Raw genomic sequence first — 16,944 nt, 5'->3', positions numbered from 1 at the left:
TATGCCCATATTTTAGTAACAATAATTTTTGCAACAAATTCACTAACTAAGACAAAGCAAAACAGAGTGTTGAAAGAACTTCTGGTGCTTCTAGTTGAGGGTTTTGGTGATATTTTTCCTAAAACTGAGAAAAGATTTCATTAACTATTATAAAGTCTTAAAGTAAAATACCTGCTTTATATGCACATACAGTATTAATCATGATCATCTGGGGAGAGCAATTATCTTTTTAACTTCCTTAAATGACCAATTTCACATTTTATCTCTAATATATGTTGTTCTTAACAATAGTTGAAAGTGTCTGCTTTTCAAACATATGCTATAATTTACTGCAAGCAGTGTGATTTTGAAAAAGTTATCTTTCATCTCTGAGCTTCATATTTTCCGTTTGTATAATCAGTAAAACACTATTTTTCTGCATAATTTAAAAAATATGTTAAGCTTTACATACTACGTGAGAACTAAGAAAAATAATGCATTTTACACAAATTAAAACTTTAAACCAATATATTTATTAATTTATTCAACAAAAATTTTAAACACCTTATATATTTCAAGTATTTCCTATATCATGGCAACACAAATATAGATATGATAAAGTGGCTTTAAGGGCTTAAAATATAGTAGGAGGAATAAGATGTGTTTGAACTATGAATGCCTTAAGTATATAAGTGTTTTAACAGAATTATTGACATTTAGGAAGAAAGTGAAATGTGATCCACTTTGCCTGAGGGATGCATGGAAATCTTTGGTGTGAGATATGAGAGAGAAATGCTGAAAAACAGGAAAGAATTAATTGAACTACTTACATGGAACAGTGCCTTCTATGCAAAAGAAAAAATAGCACAGCATTTTGGTAGAAACTGCAATGGATTTGGTGTAATTGGAATGTAGCATGTCCATGTGTGTGCATATGCGCATGTGCCTACACGAGAGAGTGTGCGTGTGTGTGTGTGAGTACGTGCAGGCAATGGTAATAGAAAATACACCATTTTCTTTGTATCTTACAAGTGATGGGAACCAAAAAAGGATTTAAGCACGAAAGTAAGAGGAACAGAGTTAGGTTTTGACCATTCGCTCATGGAGGAAGGATAAGGTGGATGAAGATAAATTGTGAGACTCAAACAGACATTGCAGTAGTGGTAAGGAGTAAGCAAGAGGGTTTTAAGTCAACCCATGAGAAGGAGAAAGGAGGAAATCTTAATCTATGTTCAGGAGAAATCAGTGGTTAGGCTTCATGTCCTATTTGGCAAGAGGAGGTTGATGACAATGGAGGCAGCATAAGAAGAAGTCTAGATTTCTGATTTACGAAACTAGAGAAGAGGTGGAACCTTATCCAAGAGTGGATCAGTGACACCAAGAGACAGAGATACCATGTGGACCAAGCTGGCCCCAGTTTGTTCTGAGACCATTTAGGGTGGTTGAGGAGGAAGAGGAAGAGGAATTTCTACTAATAGAGCATCTGTTGCTCATGCAATTTATTGAAGGAGAAAATATGAGCATCTGCCCTTTTGTTGGGTGAAGAGAAGGAATTCGGCCTTGGACATTTTGAGTTTCAAAAGACCATGGAACACACAGTTACGAATGTCTGCAAGGCAGCAATCTGCATTGCTTATGTCAGTTTGGGGGCTAATTTAGAGCTGACGTGACTGTTTAAGAAAGTTAGGCAAGATGTTTAAAAAAGAAGGCAAAGACAAACATTTACAAAACAGGAATATAATATTTACAAATAAACATAATATTTACAAATAAAGAACACCACCTATTTTTCTTTGAAAGTATGCATGCCAGTATGGCTAAAAATAGGAGCTTTTGAAATATAATAAATTGAAGTGTATGTTTCGCTATATGAAATGTTATTCCAAATTTTATTTTCATTTTTTTTCTGAGTTATTCAAAAATGAACCACAGGATGGTGCTATGCTACCAAATAATTTGATGTGAACTCACTTCCTTGACATCTAAGACTGAGAAAAGCAAACTAGTTTTAGTGACTAGCAGGGCACAAGCAAAGTATAATTTTCCAATGCGCCCAGTTGAGAGCTTAGCCTATCTATTAAAGGGTCCTTGTGAAGAATAAAGTATTTTATGTCTTATGTTTTTAAGAAAAAAAGAAAATAATTCTGCTTTGGATTCAATGTGATCACATTTATGTTTATTTGAAATGAAACAATATTGCTAAGTAACATCAAAATAGTAAGGATTTTTTAAATTCTAAAATAGTTTTACTTATTTTTAAATAAATAGGAAATCACTTCGTCATTCTCTATTTTAAACCCATGTTATCACTACTTATTAATTCTGATAGATATTTTTGCAGAAATGGTACGGAACCGTTTATGAGAAATTATGCAAGAAAGTAAAATTGTCCTTTTGCATAGTTTAAGTATTCATCCCACTATTTAATTGCCTAAATTTCTTAATCAGTAACAAAAAAGCCACAGTGCTTCTATAAATATATGTATTTTCAGTCCTTTAATGTTTTAATTCGTGCAACTTTATATTTATATCCAATAAGTATATCTTTATTCTCATTTATCCAGTAGAAAAAAATCACTACCGACTGGAAAGATATTGCATTTAGCTTTTCACTTAAAAACGAAATTTCTGCATTTAAGACACCTTATTCTCTCATTTTAAACGTAGCCCATCTCCTAATTTTTACACAGGATACAAAATTTAAAATGTTTTAGTATCCTGATTTTGTTAGTATTTTCATTGATATAATACTTACAGGGCACTTTTCATTTGTTTATACCTTGCTCAGTGCAGTATGACATAAGTATAGAACAAGAGTAGTTGTTTTTTTTAAGCAATATCTTATGCCTTGGAGAGATTTATAAATCTTCATGATGTTATCCTGAATTCGAAGTGACACAGTGAAATGGCATTCTGTCACAGGCTCATAAACAGAATCCAAGTTAAGGTTAAAAAATAAAATAAATAAAAATACCTTTTTCTCAGCTCACATAAACCTTGGCCATCATTTTTATCTACTTCGGCCCACTGTCCGCAGAGAAAGAGGAGAGAGGAGCGAACAGTAAAGGGAAGGCAAATAAAGACTTTGGAGATAAAACGATCATGAGAAGATGTGCTTCAGAGAACTTTAAACATTTTAATTTACTTTTAAGTGAGTTAGAAAGAGAAAAACTCTCTGAAAACAAAGAATATCATGCTCTGATGTGAGCCAAACAATTAAAATAGCTGATGTTTAACAAACAGCTACATATTCAAAGGTAGAATATATATTTTTAGACTTTCTAAATGCTTTTAGTATACTTAAGAACATGATTCCGATACGAATTTGGTTTTATATCAAAACTCTTCATTGTAATTCTATGCTGAGATATTGAAGGGAAATTTTCAAAAATGTAATTTTAAGATCATTATGGAGCAGAAACACTGCTGCTGTATAATAATATATATTTAGTACATGTATTATTATATATCTAATTCTTGTAGGACTCCTAATGATAAGTTCAAGATAAAGTTTTCTAAGAACTTACTGCATACATGCATAAATAGCCCTATAATATAGTCTTCATTCAAAAAAACAATTTAAAGAGCTACAGGCCAACAGTCTACATGAAAGATGCTCAGCATCACTAATCATCAGGGAAATGCAGATCAAAACCACAATGAGGTCTTGCCTCACACACGTTAGAATGGCTGCTATCAAAAAGTCAAGAAATAAGTGTTGGCAAGGATGTGGAGAAACAGGAATCCTTGCGCACTGTTGGTGGTAACGTAAATTGGTGCAGCCACTGTGGAAAACAGTATGGAGGTTCCTCAAAAAATTAAAAATAGAACTGCCATATGATTCAGCAATTCCACCTCTGAGTATTTATCCAAAGAAAACAAAAACAGTAACTTGAGAAGATATATGCACCCTCATGTTCATTGCAGCATTATTTACAATAGCCAAGATAAGGAAACAACCTAACTGTCTATGATGGATGAATGGATAAAGAAAATGTGGTATATATATGTATATGTATATATACACACACAATAGAATATTATTCAGCCATAAAAAAGAATGAAATCTTGCCATTTGCAACAACATAGGTGAAGATTGAGGGCATTATCATAAGTGAAATAAGCCAGACAGAGAAAGAAAAATACTGCATAATCTCACTTGTATGTGGAAATTTAAAAAAAACTCAAGCTCATAGATATACAAAGAACAGATTGGTGGTTGCCAAAGGCAGGTGGTGGGGGGGGAGGGGTGTGAAATGGATGAAGATGATCAAAAGGTACAAATTTCTAGTTAAAAAATAGATAAATCATGGAGATGTAATGTATAGCATGGCAACTATAAGTTAATAATAATAGTTAATAATAATAATATTGCATATTTGAAAGTTGCTGAGAGTGAATCTTAAAAGTTCTCATCACAAGAAAAAAGTATTCTGTAACTATGTATGGTGATGGATATTAACTAGACTTATTGTAGTGATATTTTGCAATATATACAAATGTCAAATCATTATCTTGTACACCTGAAACTAAAAAAATGCTGCATGTCAATTATACCTCAATAAAAAATCATAATAAAGAACTGTAGTTCAAATTACTTTTGAGTTTTTCATGGGCTTTATTCAACTGAATATTTTCTCATCATTTCATTTTTACAAAATCATGCTGCCATGTCATATATCTATATGTGTATGTGTGCACACACGTGGGCTCAATACAATACATACACCTTACAGGTGGCTAGATAGGTAGGTAGATAGATAGATAACTAGATAGATGATAGATAATTCTAAAATTTTGTTACAAAAATGTCCTCCTGAATTATTTTTTAAACATTTACTAGTTGTAGTTTATAGGTTGCAGTTTTCTTTTCCAGTGGAACAATAGCTTAGCAGGTAGAGATTGCCTCTGGTGATTCCTCGTTTAGAGATCAAAACAACAACACTGAAAACAAATCTATTCAAATGCTCAATGTAATTTACCGGATCATCAGCATATTTATAAAACTCTGTTTTGGGGGTTCTGTTTTGGGGGTTCCTTTAAAATCTAGCCCGAATCTCACCATTTCTCACAACCTCCATTGCTACAAACAGGATGATCCATAGCTCCATCATTAGTTTCCTGGATTATTTCAATAGTCTCTTAACTGGTCTATTTCTGTCCTTCTCCATAATGGGCCCTTCCTCTGCATCTTTGACCTCATCTCCACTGCTACAGACCTTTCATTCACTGCTCTGGGCCTCCTTACCCAGTCCGCTCCCATCTCAGAGATTTTGCAATTGCTCACTATTTCTGGGACACACATCACTCAGACACCACATGACTTATCTTTTGCTTCTTTCAGATCTCTGCCAGAATTTCAGCCTAACAGAGCAACCTTTTATGAAGTCCTCACTATACAAGCCACCACTCTCCACGCTACTTGTCATACCCTTTACCCTGATTTATGTTATTTCAACGTTAAATTTAGCACTGTTCACAGTGCTTTTGAATCTGTTTATCATCTAACTTTGCAAATTAAATGGAAGCTGCTTGAGTACAGGAAATATGTCTGTTTCATTCACTGCTCTATCCTCAGAGCCCGGAGCAGGGTCTGGGATTTAGTGACTGTTCCAACAATATTTGTTGACTGAAGGAGTGATGTTAATTATCGGCACTGACCTTTATTTAGATAAATTTTATGCCAACAAAATGGACAACAGTTATTCACCCACTGCAGAAGGAAACATATATTGTTTTTACTTGGAGCTATACTTTCCAGATTATTTTGTAAATTATATAAAAATGAATTTTAATAAAGATGTATCATAATTTCCCAAATCTCAGTTTTACTCTAAAGAATAGAAAATTCTCAAAAAATTAAACAAAATAAATACCACAAAATAAATGTCATACCCTTTATAACACTTTCATAAGCTAAAAAGGCAGAAGATATGTTTTTATTGCTTTAGTGATGATATATAATTAATAAATATTTACAAAAAGTTGATTTGTGTAACTGAATCACTACTTTCAAAGATTAATCCATTTTGACATAATAATATAAAGGACTATGGTTAACACATCACACCTTTTTCAATCTTGTTAAAAAATAAATAAGAAAGCCACATATTTTTCCAGATTGACACTTAGACATTGATTATTTATTGCCATAGATGGTAAATGTGGGTAAATAAAATATAAAATCATATGTGTAAATATAAAAAACATTTATAATAAGTATATAAATGTAAGTAAATATATAAATATATATATAGCACATGTAATATGACTCTTCTGGATCTCAATTTTACCTTGTAACTATATTTAATTTTATACTTTGAACCAGTGATGTAAAATATTTCCTATTATTTCTCATATTACTAAGAGAATTTACGTTAGTTCCATTTGAATTGATGTCTTTAAACCATTTAAATGTAGTTATTTTGGGAGATCTTTTCTAAAAAGAAAATAAGAGACGAGGCTTTTCACTGATTTGTTATCAAATAGAAAAGAGAAAAACAAGCAAAACTACAACAAATAATAAAGGAGTAAAGTTGATAAGAATTTGACACAAATATTTTTCTACGTTTACTTTGAAAATTCAGCATAACTATGTAATTTTCCTGAACGGGATCATGTGGTTAAATTAATTTCTAGACAAAGCACAATTTACGTGCAATACTGGGAATAAAAAATAATAAATAATCTATATGAAAATGGTATTTCTTTTAGGATTATTTTCATTACCATATCTATTGTTTCTTTGTTAAAATTCAGAGTTCCTGGGTCAATATGGAAACAGCAGCCTAATCAGGGACTGATTCAGTGTCTAATGGGACTGAATGCAAAAATACTTCTTGTAGGTTAAAATTATCGCAATTAACAAATGTGTATGATACACTGTGGTTTGGGATAGAGTGTGCTTCGGAGGAGAGGAGAAAACAGCAATGAAGTAAATAAAGTTCACTTTTTTGTCTACACTCCATTATGGGAAATTCCTATAATTTGCTTCACTGTTCTGGAAACAATCTACACACCTCAAATATAATCATGATTTATCTTTTTCTCATATTTACATACTCCTTCTTCATGCCACTACCCGACAAAAGACAAGATACCTATATTAAAAATAATGGTTTATTCCTAATATTTTGAATTTTTCTCTCCCCTTCTGCATCCTCTTCTATACTAATCCATTGAACATTACTAAATGTCTGCCCATCAAGGTCCACCTTTTTTCTCTCTCTTAATAATTTTTCTTTTTACTTACCTCATTACAGGCCCCTCAAGCCTAACATTTCCCCTTCTCACTTCTTCCACTGCTCCAGTAGTACAGCTAGCCCACACCAGGATGCCTCCACTGTGACATCAACACTCACCAACAACGTGTGAATTAAATATTTGTATTCTCAGAAAAGTCACAAAAGCGTCAAGGCCAAGCCTGGTTGGGTTAGAGTTTACTCCTAGATTTTATTTTTAAATTAATCTTTTTGTCTAAGTTTGTAACAATAAAAAGTAAATTACAGTTAAACTCTGGTAGGATTTGTTTAAATGATTTAGTCACATTAATAGGCCTAATTGTTTCAACATAAAATATATGCCTTTTGAATTACAGACTAAAAATGCCTGTGGGAGTGAATACTTCATAGTCACCTGGTCTTTTTTAAAATTAATATATTGAAGGAAAATTAAAATTGCTGTCATTTTCAAGTTTTAGCATTTCTGTTCTTAATTATTATTGGGTAGACAACTGTCCAAAAACAGGTTTATATACCTTTTTCAATTTGATGACTCCTTCTTGTGTATCTTCATCTGTGATGATGTCAAACAGATTTCCCCCATCTCCTGGAACAATATTGTATTCAATTTCTGCATTCTGTCCAAAATCAGGATCCACAGCTCTTATTCTTCCAATAGCTGAGCCAATAGGAGAAGACTCAGGAACTTTCAGATGGAAGATGCCTAATAAGACACGTATAATTTGTGTTGGCAGTAGAGTTAGTAAAGCATTTAGTAAGATTACCAGGCTTGAAAAATATAGTCTATGGAAAATAAATCCAATTTAAAACAGAATAGTGCAAAATCGAAAGGCAATTTGCTGTCAAGTTAAGGATTATAATTAGGAGTAATAACTTTGTTTTTCAATTCAATAGATCCTGTTCTGGAATTTTAATTGAGCATTAAAAATAGTAGAGTGTGTTAAATTGAAATTACTGTGAGGAAATACCTTACGTAATAACAGCATCAAAATATACCTAATATCAAATGTGAAGATGAGAGTACAGATGAAACTAATTAGCACTAATACAACAGAATCTAGGATACAAGCCAGAGATAAGAAGATACATAAATAGATGATAGACAGATGATAGATAGATAGATAGATGATAAACAGATGATAGATGATAGATAGAAGATAGATGTTTAGATATTTATAGAAAGTTAAAGTTATGTTTCCTAACATATATAAATATAAAAATAGTTGGACTATTTACTCAATCATTAAACTAAAAGTGACCTGTAAAATGATTATATGTATAGTTAAAATCTTAATCCATGATATATTTAATATAAACTATTATAGACTAATATACAGCTTATGTTTAGTAGATTTTTACTGGGTGCTTTGGTAGGTATGCTAACACACTTTTAAAATCAGGATATAAAGTTTTATCTCCCAATTTTTTTTAGTGTTGAAAAAAGTAAAGTGCTTATTTTTTACCACCAGGTGGAGCACTGACATTACTATGAATTTGATACTGAATCAGAAAAGCCTAGAAAAAGCTCTATCTATATAAAATATACCAGAATCACGAAACATTATAATATGTGACAAATATAAAAATATATACATTGCTTAAGAGTTTTCAAAAATTTTTAAGTAAAACATGAAGAAAAAGATAGTATAGGTTATTTTACTGACATCTCATCAAAGTAAACACTAATGGATTAAATAGCAGTCTGTTCAAATCAAAATATGGAAAGGAATAGAGTAGGAGGAAATAAAAATACAAAAGGAAAATTAAACACATAAATACAAAGTTTAAATTTTGATATTGACTTTTCCGTTTAAATTTCTATTAATGGATTTTGGACTGCACTTTCTCCCCTGGGGAAAGCAATCAGGGTCATTAATTTGCCTTGGACTTCTAGTTACATTTATAGAAATTAAATTAGGAAGGTCTTTAACATGTTTTTTGAATTGTGAAGTTCATTCAACAAACTGCATTACAATGTTACATTATTGGCTTCAAGAGGTATGAGAAAAAAATAATCACACTTTGTAAAGATTCTGCAAAACAATTTCTTTTTCATTCCCAATTACTTTTAAAGTTCTTCTAGTTCTTTCGCAGTCAGGTTTAACATTTGGTAATTTCATTCGCTTTGGTAACACTCAAATCTTACCATCTGCTCCTCCCCTTCCACTCAAAAGAAGGTAGCAACCATTTGCTCTTATAATGTTAACATCAGCCTTATTTACATCCAATGGACATTATACCTCAATGGGATATTTAGTATATTAAGTCTCAGGAGAGCTAAATATTTACCTGAAACTTGTTTGGTTCCATGTAAAAGACATAAAGTAACTTTGGTATAAAATAAGTAGCTTAATCATTAATTAGTAGTATACCTGCCTTCAAAGGGGATATGATGAATATTTCTAAAAGAACAAATTTAAAAGTTAAATAAATAAATAAACAAACATAGACAAAAAAATATTCCAAGTGGCAATAATGGAGTGTTACATAGACATTATAAAAAAACTTTGGTTAAAAAAGTCATATTAATCGATCAAACTTATAATCCAATGTTACTGCAATAAAAAAATAAGTACAACATGTATGCAAAAAAAAAAAAAAATCAAGCAAGCTAGCAAGTTTTCAAAGGCTAGGATCATGTTTCATTAGGTTTTATTCCCTAAACACTTAACACAGTGGCTGTCACACAGAGAGGCTCAGTATTTGTGGACTTAAAGCAGTGTTTGAATCTGAAGCAACCAGAGTAAAGAGAAAGAATAAAATTATAGGCCGCATTGTATAGTCATTGTCTATGAGAAGGATAAAGACAGATATTCAAGGGGAATTCATGTGAATTCAAATAGCCAGGATTACATAAGCAGAGCCTAATGTGACTTTGCAACCTACTTTCTATAGTTTCACAATAGTCATATTAAACCTTGATCCTATTAAAGCACTCCTGAGATATTAGCAAATCCAAGGATGCCTGAATTCCTGTTTAATGTGGCAAGAAAGTGTGTGACACTGTTATGTAAAGTTGTACTGAACTTCTCACAGAAGAATTTCAAAGAAAAAGGGCAAAGCACAGAAATGTGCTATTGTTCATTTCCTTTTTTCTTCCTTTCTTAATGCTTAGTAAATAGAAAATACGATTTATCAGAAACATGACCACGTCCTTTGCTGCTCCTTGTGTGATGGTGATAAAAAACCTGAAGAAACACCAAAAGCCTTGAATCTATAGTATGATCACTCATGGTCCAATCTCATGGTACATTAATAAGTATTAGTAAAGGTCTAGAATTTTTTCCTAATAGAGCAATGGAGGCCCATGTTGAATAATGTACTGTAAATCTTCCTCTAACAGGGTATTTAGTTAGGAAACTTACGACTAAAAATTATCAAAGATATAGCTGGCAGACAGAGTTGAGAGAGATAGGAAGCTGTCAAGTATAGTGGATTTCAAATTTTAAGCACGACCAGCCGCATTTGGTGGTGATGGTGGTGTGGCCTTTGGGCAGAAGGAGGGTTGGACGGAATCTTTAGGAAAATATGGGCATCTAATTTAAAAAGTTTGGGGTATTTCTGCTTACTCTGATCCATTCAAGGGGAACAACTTGAGTTTTCTCATCAAGTTTATGTTAGCTTTTCATTTGAACATTTCAAAGCAGAACTAAAAGAATCAAAAATCAAAGGAAATAATCTAGTCTGGTGTCATCACTTAGGGATTATGGGTAGTGAAGGATGAAGAATTTAGCAGAACTCTGACAGTGAGACCCTCCAATGTCAGAAGCATTTTTAAAACTCTGGAAGGTAACCTGAAGGACATCAGATAATACGAAATGTAGATGAAAGTGTCCCCTTTCTCAAGGCAAGCTGCTGAGATATGAACTTTAGGTTTTATAAAAACATTTTATGAGGTCAATAACAGTAAATGTGAAGACAGCTATTCTTTGTAGCACTGTATCAATATAAGTTAAATGGCAGTTTTTTAAAAAGTTGTCAGCATACACTATGCCCACAAATTTCCTAATTATCTAACGGCATTGGGAAACTTGTGATAAATTGAAACAGTACCATTGTCCAAAAAAGATTGACTCAATAGCATACCACTAATATACCCTACCCAAATTAAAATATAATAGAAGTCAGTGATTCACCGCTTACATCTTTCTTGTGCATTGAGGTTTTAGTATACATAAAACACACATACACTCAGCACTGAATTTCCTGTTCTTTACATAGCAGATATACATTCTAGTAAAGCCGAAGACACTCACATTCATTAAGACAAGCATTTCTGAATAAAATATTGTCGTTGGTAATAAAGTCTACAGCTTATGGAACAAGTCAGAGAAACTATGCATTTGTCATGTCAGATTGTTTAGGTTCTGTCGTTTTATTTCCAATGACTTGACATTTTATCATTTCTAGAAACTCAACAGCAGTAAAGCTGGGGTCATTCAGATTAATTCAAAACTGAAGTAATCTTCAGCTGTGCCAAAGTCAGATCGCTTATGATGTACTACGTCATTACACTGCCGTCATCTTCCAGGCGTCCTACTTTTGATGCATATGAAATATCTTAATGGCACTACCTGTACAACACAGATTAAGAAATAAAACTGGTGACAAGAAATTGTTCACAGAGTCAATAAGAATATATACTTACATATTCATCAAATACATATCCTATGCTTGCCAAAATAACCGTGTTCCCATGGAAAAGGAGAAAATTGCATGCAGTGAACTAAAGTGGAATCATAGTGATCAAATTCTACAACTTCTTGCAGATAATGTTCCCTGTTAATTCCAAAGGTAAAAACATCTGTTGCTCAGTTATAATCTAAGTGAGCATCTTCTCAGTGACTATGCTGTTTAAAAAATTACACTTTGATTATCTGGGCTCACACTGGGTGTGTGTATTTGTCAGGGGGCATTCATTGATAACTAAGGATAAAGAATATGCAATATATTTTCCTTCCTTTTTTCTTTGAGCAAATTTCCAAGTATAGATGAAAACACCAGAAGAGATATATTTACTCAACAAAATATAAATGAATATGTTACAATTTGTTTAGAAATAATAATTATTTTGAATAATTATTTATTATGGCCTGAATAAATATATTAAGTGAATGAATGATTTATACAATACTGTAACAACATTCAGCCATAAGAATAGCATAAAAGGAAGATGGAATGATCCATTACCAATTCTCTTTTGACATACATTTTATGCTGATAATAATAACTAATTTAAAGTTACTCAAAAATAATGTATGAGGTCAATGTTCAGCTGCACATAAAACTTACCTATCCATGGCAAGTAACTAATTTGGAGAGAATTAGTATGTAAAAATACTAGAAATTTTGGAAGGTTTAAGTAGAAATTATTTCAAATTGATAAGAATGCTAAACACTTTTAAGAACTTGAAAACATATGTTTGAGGCCACCTAAATAGACAATTACTTGAAGTACTACATTTAAACTTTAGAAAATAAATAGAATAAATATAAAATGAATGTTACCACAAAACTGTTGATTCAGTGATTGCATTCAGATATTAAATTGCTAAAACAGTGATCCTGCATGTGTGTGTGCATGTGTTCACCATCTAATTAAATAGAAATAAATATCGCTTTATCAATATTTTGTTGTTTTAATTTAGTAAGCAAATATAATAGCACACAAAATGATTTCACCATATCTGAATAAAATCAAAAGGAAACGAAAGCAAACAACATGTCTGTATGACTAAAAAGGAACTTTATATAAACTGTGTGCCTATTATAACCTCTTATTAGCTCTGTGACCTTGGGCAAAACAGTTAATCTTTCTTTTCCTGATCCTTAAAATTGATGTAATGATAATAGTAATGTTATTATTATTATTACGTCTGCATTATAGATCGGTTTTGATAAGTCATTTATACAATAGTGCATGAATCTCCATAAGTAATATCTATTATTACTGGCTATTTTTTAAATAGTATGTTTCTAGATAATCTCTACATCTATGTTACAATATTTTCCTGTAGGAATGGCAATAGTTAATAGGAAACTGCCTATAGAGGTGTGGAGATAAAAGAAAGGGAAGTGTTTAAAGAGTTCTGAAAAGTCATTCTGATTTAAATGAAACATTTTTCCCATATCTTGAAAATTGGAGGATTCAGGAATAAAAATATTTTGATGGCTGAAGAACGTTTTACGCCCTCTATTTCTTCAAAAGCCTCAAGCTATGAGTATTTTCAATAATTTCAAATTAAAGTAACAGAAATAGAGTCCACAAGGAAGAACTCTCCTGATAACGAAGTTGGATTCAAGCTGGATTTTAGTAAGCATACTAAATACAGTGAATGGAATCTCTCAACAACGACAGAGAAATCCACTCTGGCTCATTCTTGGGATGAATCTAGGATGAACAAATTTTTGGAAGTGTCCAGTATTTGGCATCAAGAGGTTTACCGTGTTGGCTAAATTACTTCACCTTTATAAAGGCTGTAATTTCCCAATCTAGATTTTAATTAACCATATACGTGAATATGAATTGCAACGCACACAATATCCACCATAATAGTGGATAAAGTTTTATAAATTATATTTATTGATAACAATATTTCTTTTCTCTGAGCAATGAGAAATTCATTTCTCTAAACTTTCTAGTTCTGAACAGCCAAACACGACACAAAAATTTGGGGCTAGATATTGAGTTGTTCTTTTTAAATTCTCTTCGGATAGTAGATTAATTGTTATGTCTTCCAATAACTCAGATTATTGATATTTAATTCAACTACAATTCTTTAGTGACATCCTCCACAGAATGATGAAGAAAACACAAACAAAAGACTGTGTTTATCCTGACGGCGAGTATAGTCTAGTGGGGGAGGTAGACATTAATTAAACAATCAAAGTAAAATTGCAAAGTGACATCACTGCTCTGAGGGAAAGTTACACAATTCTATTCACTTTTTATAACATTTAAGCTGAGAATTTGAACTGAGTCAACTGGGTGATGATGGCCCTGTAAGGTCAGCTAGTAAAAAATATTCCAAATACGGGTAACCATATGACAAAGCTGATATGATCATAACCTCCTGCCTTCCCATTTTGTTTGTTCAATTACTACCACTACAACCTATCAACTTTAATATCAGATATTGATGTAACATAAGCATATATTTTATATAAAGTAATCTCAACTTTGCTATCAAATTTAAATACTTTAGGGCCAGTCCCAGTGGCCTAATGGTTAAATTCAGCATGCTCTGCTTTGGCAGCCCAAGTTTAGTTCCCGGGCACCGACCTACACTGCTCTGCTAGTGGACATACTGTGGTGGTAGCCCACAGACTCAAAAATAGAGGAAGATCAGCACGGAGGTCAGCTCAGGGTGAATCTTCCTCAGGAAAAAAAGAAAAGAAAAGAAAATTTAAATACTTTAATATTAATTAATATTAGTATATTAATCTCTCTACATTCAACAATCCATTATCATTTCTTTCCCTGTCTTCTTTCCTCATCCAACTGAAACACATTTTATTATTTCAATTAACCTATGGCCTATATATCTTGCCCATGTCCTTTTGTTGCTGCAATCTGGCAAAACTCAACCCTTCATAGTGATAACTATCCTCATTCTCAAGAATGAGGCATGGTTGACTGAGGAAATTCAAAGAGATGCAGCTAGGAATCACTATAAATTTTGATCATTAACCTCAAATGCACCTTCAAGATTGGTTGCAAAGGATACAAACTTGCAAAGGTTTCCGTCCTCCATGACTTCTCTTTTAAGCTGATCTACTCTCCACACACCTCTCCTCTACCATTTTTACTACTTCCTTTCTCAGTTGCTGACCTTGTCTTGTATGTCACAGAAAGAACAAACTCATTACATAGGAGATTGCTCAGCTTCTGAACCTTCAAACAATCCCGCATCAGTGTTACTATTAGCTTGGAAAACCACAACATGCAAGATGTAATAAAAACATGGCTTTTTTCAAGGCCAGTCCTGGTGGCCTAAGGGTTAAGTTTGGTGTGCTCCACTTGAGCAGCCCAGGTTTGGTTCCTGGGAACAGACCTACACCACTTTTCTGTCAGTGGCCATGCTGTGGTGGTGGCTCTCATAAAAAAATAAATAAAAAAATAAATAAAAAGGAAGATTGGCAGCCAATGTTAGCTCAGGATGAATTTTCTGCAGCAAAAAAATAAAATAAAAAGTGTTTTTCTTTGTCTCTCTCAGCTCCTTTAGACTTTATTCAGTGAGGATAAGCTTTGTCTTTTCTTGCATGAAGACTATGGTGAACCAATGATGTTTCTCCTTATCTTTAAATAATAGACAGTCTTTCGTTCACTTTAATTCCCAACATCTAGATTTGGAAATTAGAAATTCCCAACGCATCATATTAATTAGTACTTTGCTCCTTATGCAAAGTAAGACTTCTGTCTGCCAGCCCGCCTCAAGTCAACCTGGGCCAACAGCAGATGGGACTTCATTTAGCGTATGGATGGTTTGGCAGGCTTGCCTCTGTCTCGCCATTCACTTGCCAGGGATGTTTTCACCTCACCTTAGGAGGCAGCAAAGCCAGAGGATTGGGCTGTTTTTACTTGAATTGATAGTTTTTGCCTCTCAGAGAGTGACTCTCCCAGTGGCACTTTTGGGAGACTCTTGGAAGCCTCTCCAACTACACACTCTATGATAAAGACTTTGCCCCTGCTTTGATGCAACATTCCCCATAGTCTCTGGATCTCCAAATGATCCATTCCACACACAGATTCTCCCTAGGAGGAAAATCTCTTTGGTAGGACTTAAAGCTACTCTGGAATATTTTTCCCTTCTGCTTACACATTCCTAACCCCTCCTCCTGTTATCTTGGAATTACTTTTCCAAACAAAGCCTTGTGCATCTGTCTCTGCTCTTTCCAAAGACGTTTTCAGTATCTTAAGCATGAGGCAGGCACCCGTCCATGCATTTCTCCTATTTTCTGGGAAAGTATATTGGACTTTATTGTTGGTCCTTGTTGAAGGGAAAGCTCCCTTTACCAGACCTGAGATGAGAAAGAAGGGCATCCCTACCCTTACTTTTATTAGATGGGGACTCAGCAGGGCTTTCTCCAAATAAATCCCCCCTGCAAAATTCTCCGTCCATTCCACACTCTCTATAAAAGTAATTAAAAAGGGTACAAATAGCCTTGCTGGGATTGAGGACTTCAAGAGTCTTAAATACATCCTGACATTCCTATTGTGAATTCTGAATTGTGTTCTGGGATCCTCCTTGGCTATGCGGTATCCATTGCATCTTAACTTCCAATAGAAACTTCATATGAACCTATTGTTATATCTGTAAGACTTCCTCCTGCTTCTCTCAAGTTTCAATTGAGGTATCCTTCTGTTTCCTCTTTCTAAACTCCAGCAATTTGTACATATTGTACTGTTTATTAAAGAGTCTATCTTCTCTGCATTCAATATTTTTTCTTAAATGAGATATTCCCAAGAGGAGAAAAACTGCTCATATTTGATCATATTACAAAAATTTTCCCTTATGCCAAAATCTGATTCCAGCTAACTCCTTAATTTTCTCTTTCTCTCCTAACCAAACTTCTCAAAGACAGTCACTGTCACCCGTGCCTACCTAACAATCACTCCAGAAGCAGCTTTAACCTGGTTTCTGAACCCAGCATTCTATCAAAACAGTTTCCCCTGAGATTTCCATGACATCTGTGTCACTAAATCAAGTGACGACGTCTCAGC

The 16,944-nt window shown here is 33.2% G+C and overlaps 1 protein-coding gene across 3 annotated transcripts in view; it reads right to left on the bottom strand.

Moving 5' to 3' along the window:
* CDH12 (cadherin 12) overlaps positions 1–16,944 on the bottom strand; it is a 935,429-nt gene that overhangs the window by 52,780 nt on the left and 865,705 nt on the right. For all 3 annotated transcript variants that reach the window (XM_070519843.1, XM_070519842.1, XM_014827976.3), the window contains one exon: positions 7,736–7,923. In XM_070519843.1, coding sequence (XP_070375944.1) covers positions 7,736–7,923 — 188 coding nt within the window. The remainder of the gene's footprint in view (positions 1–7,735; positions 7,924–16,944) is intronic.

This window comes from Equus asinus, chromosome 10 (assembly GCF_041296235.1).
Source record: "Equus asinus isolate D_3611 breed Donkey chromosome 10, EquAss-T2T_v2, whole genome shotgun sequence".
In the NCBI taxonomy this organism is placed as follows: Eukaryota; Metazoa; Chordata; class Mammalia; order Perissodactyla; family Equidae; genus Equus; species Equus asinus.
Note: the sequence above shows the minus strand (reverse complement) of the source record. Positions and strands in the feature narration are given on the sequence as shown.